The 7362-nt window shown below is 56.3% G+C and overlaps 2 protein-coding genes across 2 annotated transcripts; both read left to right on the top strand.

The window, feature by feature from the left end:
* Positions 1–1063: 1063 nt before the first annotated feature.
* Positions 1064–1816, top strand: LOC112886889 (uncharacterized protein At1g15400-like). Its single transcript, XM_025952909.1, has one exon. The coding sequence runs from the start codon at positions 1218–1220 to the stop codon at positions 1521–1523; it is 306 nt and encodes a 101-aa protein (XP_025808694.1). The 5' UTR covers positions 1064–1217; the 3' UTR covers positions 1524–1816.
* A 2015-nt stretch (positions 1817–3831) lies between these two features.
* On the top strand, positions 3832–7013 carry LOC112886753 (probable polygalacturonase At1g80170). Its single transcript, XM_025952737.1, has 8 exons — positions 3832–4042; positions 4184–4315; positions 4417–4587; positions 4701–4727; positions 4849–5056; positions 5995–6076; positions 6159–6267; positions 6426–7013. Exons 1-8 carry the CDS (start codon positions 3896–3898, stop codon positions 6786–6788), a joined length of 1239 nt encoding a protein of 412 aa, XP_025808522.1. The 5' UTR covers positions 3832–3895; the 3' UTR covers positions 6789–7013.
* The last annotated feature ends 349 nt before the right edge of the window (positions 7014–7362 follow it).

The raw sequence follows: 7362 nt of genomic DNA, 5'->3' as shown, positions 1-7362 counted from the left end.
GCAGGCGCGATTGGAAACTTTCTCCGAAGAGAAGGGACGGGTCACAGGGATGCGGATGCTACCAAAGGTCCAGTTCAGACTTCAGAGTTGGGACCGTAGCAGTCAAGTTGGTTGTCTTGAGAGAGACATGGGTGTGGTGTGGGAGAACAGGGCACTTTAAAATCCCGTATGATCGTTATCGACTCGAGAAACTATTTCTGCCTCTGGATCGTAGCATTATAGGATGGGTTGCGTCCAAGTTACGAGCGAAAGGCCCGGGGACCTCGCCGAACAACCCCGGGACCGGGGACACCAGTACGCCACGGGACCAGGCGTTGTTGAGGGGCCGTTGCATCATGCATCATAGGTAGTTGGTGACTGTTCGTCTGTTCCGTTCGGCATTCACGCAGTTACACTAACATTTCTAGCTCGATCATGACGTGCGGCTCATGCCATCTCTTCGCCGTCGTCGCAATGGCGATGTGCTTTTGATTGCCCCCATGTGTGGCTCGCGAGTTTAGGTAACCGGGATCACACCACACACGCCGTCAGGTTGACCGCGACCAAAGCCCAAACGTATGACATCATCCATACCCGACCGACCGGTCCTTCCTTCCCCACGGAGCTGGTCCACGTCCGTGGACCGCCAGCCCCGGTCGTGTCGTGCGCGTGCCACGACTGCCACTGCCCCCCGGCTTCTACCTTGCTTGCCCGGTTGGCGAAACACCCACACGAGCCAGCAAGAAAGAAGCCGTCAGGGCGTCAGGCTCAGGCAGCGAGCGCGCATCCAATCCAGCGGCCGCCGCGCGGGGCGTCCTCTCCTCCGTTTGAACGCGTCGCGGCTAGCCCTGCTCCCCGCGAACCGCAACGGACGCCGGCGCACAAGGAAACGGGGGCAGGTGGGTCGTCCGGTCAGCGAGGCGATCAGAGTAGCATTATCGCGAGAAACGGCGGGCATTTTAATTTCCTCGGGTCAAACGGCCCCCGTCCCTTTCAGTTCCCTCCCTCCGCTCCGATCCTTCCTACCCCGGCCCGTCATAAAGGTTTCCGATCGCGTTCGCTCCCCCCCCCCCCCTCCCCCCCCCCGGCGACGACGGCTTCTACGTTCCCTTTGCTTGATTGCTTGGCCGCCGTATACCTACACGCCACGCATCGCCCCAAGTTCAACGCCGGCCCGCGCCGCCTCGCCTCCCAGCCACAGACGTCCCAAGTTCTCTCCGGCGGGTGCCCGTCCGTACATGGCGGGGCTGCAGCGGTCGAGCGAGACGTTCCGGCGGTCGGGCTCGTCGGGGCTGGTGTGGGAGGACAAGAACTTCTCGGGCGAGATCAAGCCGGCGGGCGACGGCGGCGGCGCGGACGCGGCGCTGGAGCGCAGCCGCTCGGCCGGCCACGCGCACGGCGGGTACAGGGCGGTGGGGCGCGTGCCGCCCGCGCTCGACCCGCCGTCGCCGCGCGTCGCCGTGTGCGGCTTCTGCAGGCTCTTCGGCGGCGGCGGCAAGGGCAAGGACGGCGGCAAGGCGAAAGCCAAGGGGAGGCGCCACTGATCATCATCCTGCACTCTGTAACGGCATCTGGTAGTTTCTTCTTTTCCAATCCTCTTGCGACTTTGTGAGTTGTTTCACCTCATGTCATGGGTGCAATATATACACTACCAGAAACAACTACAATTCGAATGCTTGTGTAGAGTAAAGGTGAATAGAAGGTGTCGGACTGTCAGGGGTCTGATGCAGTGTTCTTTCTGTTCTTCCTTCCATGAACAAACTCTCTTTTTTTTTAAATGGCCATGAACAAACTCTAGGTCTGGAACACAAAAGTTTCTGGAAAACAGTTCAATTTCTATTGGTGCTGGGAAAGTTTTTCCTAGCTGTCCAGTGGCTTACTTCTGTTTATAGGAAGGGACGAATCGATCTATGCGTATAGCCGTATACCGCAACAAGAGGTCATCCGAGCTGTTCCCCAACTGGTGATGGTAGACAATTTTCAGGAACTGGTTTGGCCGCTTCTTGAATTTAGAATCATGAGCCATGTATCTCCCGGCCTCTTTCTTTTCTCTCTACGCATGGAATCAATCATCGCCTTCGACAATCTTCTGCGGCACGGCACTGGCCATCACGACGGGCTTCTTTCTTTGACGAGCTGAAAGACGACGACTTCAGCTGAGAATCCGTTGAGCCCTTTCCTGTCCGCATTCAGTTAGATCGAGTTCAGACAAAGCATCATGTTCAAACTTGCCGGCGAGAGAGAAAGGGAAATGATAGTAGTTCTCAAAATGTCATTTCAGCAATCCTGGCAACGACATTTCATCGGCTGGAAGTTTCAGACATGATTTCTCATTATCTATCTATCCAGGGTGAAGACAGATTGATACACGACCCTCTGTCTTGGCGGGACAAAAGAAAAAAAAAAAGGAATCTTGTTCCACACATGCGTTGACACACACACACAGAGACAATACAAAGCCAGACATGCAACGTGTCTGAAGTTCTGAACTGCATTTGGTGGCTGCCGATGCGTTCCGTCCTGGGGAACAGAGGCACGCCCTCAATTCTGTTCCGGCGCTGTGTCCAAAACAATCAAAAAAGTTCAATTCGGGCGTCGGTACTAAAGAAAATGTACTCTAATACTAGTTGGTGGCTGCTGGGGAAGCTGGTCACTCCGGCGACAATGCGCACACGTACGTGCCGTACGAAAATGAAACAGGCCCAATCTCGCCGGGAGACACTTTCTTCTCATTTGTGTTGCAACGTGGACTTACAAGTGCTCGAGCCGTGAGTGGCACTACAGTAAATAGCAAAACTGAAAAAAAAATCTTTGTTCTAGGAGCAGGAGCATTGATGATTTGTCCAATGGCTGCTTTTGATCTCAAGAGACGGGGAAAAAGCGCGAGGTACTTGATTGGGCAGGCAAAAGGTAGGCATGTCTGATGGAGTGGCGGTAGCAATGGTTGCCTTGCCTAAAGTCGGAAAAGGAGTGGTGATCATCCTGGTATTGCTCGAGGAATCACGCTACTTGTGACAAAGGTGAAAAAAGGGGGAAGAACACAAGACCATGTGGACTAAGCCTCAGGTGGACGGCGCGAGCTCTACTGCTCGGCGCTCCCCGTCCTTGTGCAAAGTCCTGACATGGCGTCGCATACGTGCCGCGCTGAACCAAACCAGGTGTTGGAGCAACAAAGTAACTTTTTACTCCGCTGCAACTGCAAAAGGAAGACTGTTTACGACTAATTAATCATGTGTATAATTTAGTGTCAGTTCATCCCGCGGAAGTCATGACTTTCCTACCTGACTGGCTCATGAGAACGTCGCCATCGCCCCTGAATCCCCTGATCACACGCCTCCCCTCTGGGCAAACTCCCCCAGCCTTCATGGCCTGTTACCACCCAGTAACCGCGCAAGGGAAAGGCCTTTCCAATAATTCCAGCTTATTTATTTATAATATGATCTAATCAGACGCCGTCACCCCAATTTACCAGCTGCCACACTGGGCCTGCCAGCATCATGTGCCCAGAGATCTTTCCATCACCAATCACGGACGCTTCGCCCAATCCTAGCCACGGCTGCCGTTCCCCCGCCTCGCCACATGCAGAAATCTCGTTCGCGTCACGCAACGCTCACCGGCCTCCCCCCCGCGAAAGGCAGCAGACCGGCCCGGCCACCACCGCGCTGCAACGAAGCCGGCACATGCATGCTACTCGCTAGGTGTCGTGCGGCGGCTACTACCACTGCTGCCACAGCGCTCCTTCTGCTACCATACCACCTCCTGTCTGTTCTAGTTCTAGCACCCGCCTCGTTCTCCCGTCCTCACACGGCCCCCGCCCCTCCCGAGGCTTGTTCGGTGCCTGCCTGCGCGCCCGCCACCGCGGCGCCGAGCAAGCCGCCCGCCGGCCGGCGGAGCCAGCTGATCGGTCGGCGCGAGGATGGCCGCATCCTTGACGTTGCCGCTCGCGGGCGCGGTGATGCTGGCGGCGGCGGCGCTCCTCCTGTGCGGCGGCGCGGAGGCCCGCGTCCTCCTCACGCTCGACGACTTCGGCGCCGTCGGCGACGGCATTGCCAACGACACCCAGGTACGTGCTGCGCGCGCCGCCCGGCCTTCTCGGCCAGACGCCCCCTCGATTTAGCTCTAGCTAGCCGGGCAGCAGGGCACCGAGAAGCCCCGGGCACGGCAGGATCGATCGACCCACCGCTCTGTTTCGGAATCTCTCCAGGCTTTCGTGGACGCGTGGGCCGCGGCGTGCGCCTCCAGCGAGCAGGCCGTCCTCGCCGTGCCGGTCGGCAAGGCCTACCGGATCTGGCCGGTGCAGCTCTTCGGGCCCTGCAAGAGGAAGCTCAAGCTGCTGGTACGAGCCCCGTGTATACATACTGCTGTCCTGGCTCCGCGTGTACTAGTGCGCTCTTCTCGTTTCGTTCACGCGCGTGTCGTCGTCGTTCTATCGGCTAGATTTTCGGTGCGATCGTCGCGCCGGCGAGCCCGGACGCGTGGGCGGGGCGGGACCCGATGAAGTGGCTCTACATCTACGGCGTCGACGGCCTGTCCGTCAGCGGCGGCGGCACTATCGACGGCTCGGGGCAGCAGTGGTGGGCGAGCACCTGCAAGCGCAGGAAGACCCCGGTAATAACTGACCAGCCGGTTTTAACCGCCAACCACCTAACCTGTCTGCTGGACTCAGCACTTTTCTGTGAATTCTCTGAACCCGTGTCTTTCTTTGCTCCTCCCGTGTGCAGCCTTGCTACTCGGGGCCTCGTCCAAAGGTGAATGCTCAGCTCCCGCCTCCCTCACCGTTCTAGCCGGCGGCGTGTTCCACGCCGGCCGGTGAGGGGATGATCGCCGGTCGCGCCTGATCCTTTTGCTACCCTGCCGATTTGCATGCAGACGGTGCACTTCGAGGCGTGCCGGGGCGTGAGCGTGCAGGGCGTGACGCTGCAGAACGGGCAGCAATTCCACCTGACCTTCACGCGGTGCTCCGACGTGAGGGCCAGCTTCCTCCGGGTGATCGCGCCGGCGGACAGCCCCAACACCGACGGCGTCCACCTCAACGACTCCTCCCACGTCCAGATCACGGACAACCTCATCTCCACAGGTCCGTTTGCAAATCCTTCCACGCACCCGCTCGCCCGATTAGCGTCCACCGATTAGCAAGCATAAAACCTTCCGTTGTCAGATGATGACGCCTTAACAGTATCGTGAACATGTGACGACGTGGGTGGGTCGTGAAGCCAAGTTTGAAGTCTTCTCTTCCGCGAGATGAGATCAAGGCCGGCGGCTAATTGACCGGACAAAGTTCAGTCAGAATCGTAGCGTGCCCTGACTCTGATGCTGACGCAGCCAAGTCCAAAACTGCTGCTGCTGATAATATTCCATTGGCTCCATGCATCGCAGAAATTTCCTAATCCATTCAAGAATATTCGTAGCTGCTATTAGCATTTGACCTAGACGCAATTATTATTTTTTTAAACTAATCTGGTAGGGAGCCGTTGATTATATTAAAAAGAAGAATAGATTTAGAGACTGGATATAAAAAATAACTCCGACAGATTAGATTAGGATATCAACACAAGCTACACTGTCGCACAACACACCCTAGAAACTCAAATAAACGGAAACACAGATCGTTGGATTGAGATATCAACTGCGCCGCATCACTCATCACACTACCCAATATACATCAATCGGCCGGTTGGATTGGGATATTAACCCATGCCTCGCAATGCTATCACTTTACCACATCTCTTCAACTCCACCACAACCACCGCGGCACCTCAGCAGCATCCGCTGCCACACCACCAGTACGCTGCCCGGCGTCCGCACCACCTCGCACTTATTTTGGTTTTTCTATTTTTAAAAAAGAAAGAAAACAAGAAAAAGAAAATAGAAGCTCCTCTGCATCGCCAGCTAAAAGATGCCGAACCACCATGCTGAAAATGCCTAACGCCCTTCAAGAAGGACATGACGTGCAATCCGAAGAATTGTTTTTTTGGATGATTAAGCTCAGCAGCGTACTGACAGATCGTCTTTCAGGGGATGATTGCGTCTCCATGGTCGGCAATTGCTCCGAGGTCCGTGTAAAAGACATCTCATGTGGGCCTGGCCACGGTATCAGGTGACGGCACTATACTGCTCTAGTCTTCCATGATCTGATCTCTGCTGCCGGGATTAACAATGGCATGGCACGTGTCTGTCAGCATCGGAAGCCTCGGCAAGAACCGGACCACCGACATGGTCGAGAACGTGAGGGTCGACACCTGCTTGCTCACCAACACGACCAACGGCGTACGGATCAAGAGCTGGCAGGTAAATACTGACACGGCAGCATACAGCACTCACTCTGACAGGAACAATCTCGTTAGAACAACTCTGACATGGACGATTCGTCAGAACAACACTTGCGTTTCAGAAGCTACTTACATACAACAAGTGGAATGCAACTCCTCTTGTGTCTTCTTCCCCAGGGCGGCATGGGCTTCGCGCGGGACCTGCGGTTCGAGAGCATCGTGATGAAGAACGTGTCCAACCCCATCATCATCGACCAGTACTACTGCGACCAGCCGACGCCGTGCGCGAACCAGACGCGGGCGGTGGAGGTGCGCAGGGTGGGGTTCGCGGACATCCGGGGCACGTCGGCGACGGCGCAGGCGATCAGCATCGCGTGCAGCGACGCCGTGCCGTGCCGGGACCTGGAGCTCAAGAACGTCAACCTGACACTGGAGGGCGGCGGCGGCGGCCAGGCCACCGCGTCCTGCTACCGGGCGTCCGGGAAGAGCGCCGGCGCCGTGGTCCCGCCGTCCTGCCTCGCCAAGCCCAACGCCTCCTGATCTGATCGACAAGACGCCGCCGGTTGCCAACACGGGCTTGCCTTCGCTTTTTCTTCAATCAGCAGCTCTTGTCGCAGCGAGGCAGTGACCGAAAGCACGTTTGCGCAAATGATTGAACTTGCAGGTCCAAGCTGTAGTCACACCGAAATTTGTAGACCCTACACGCCATTGGTGACGAGAGGAAAACAGAAAAAAAAGTGAAATGAAATGGACACTTTTGTCAAACTCGCTGATTAGTGTTTTGGGTGTGCAAATTGGTACTGTGTTTCATTTGGGAATCGCTAAACGTTAACCTTGTCGATTCCTTGTGCCCTTTCTTGGCACTTACCTGAACACATCTGCATTCAGTGCACGAGTACTCATCTGCTTCGGAACATACGCCAGGACTAGCAACGAATCGCTATCCAAAATGGGCTTGTATTCAGCCTGCGATCCAACTGCACTAAGCCCGGCACCATATATTTCTATATGGGCTCGCTCGCAGCATTTGTTGGTCCGCCGGCCTGCATTGTGGCTGGGCTTCAAAACCGGGCCTAGATTGGATCACGGTTAATGATCGCGATCCAAATTGGGC

Source organism: Panicum hallii, chromosome 3 (assembly GCF_002211085.1).
Source record: "Panicum hallii strain FIL2 chromosome 3, PHallii_v3.1, whole genome shotgun sequence".
NCBI lineage: Eukaryota > Viridiplantae > Streptophyta > Magnoliopsida > Poales > Poaceae > Panicum > Panicum hallii.
The sequence above is the reverse complement of the archived record's forward strand: the minus strand, read 5'-3'. Positions and strand labels throughout refer to the sequence as shown.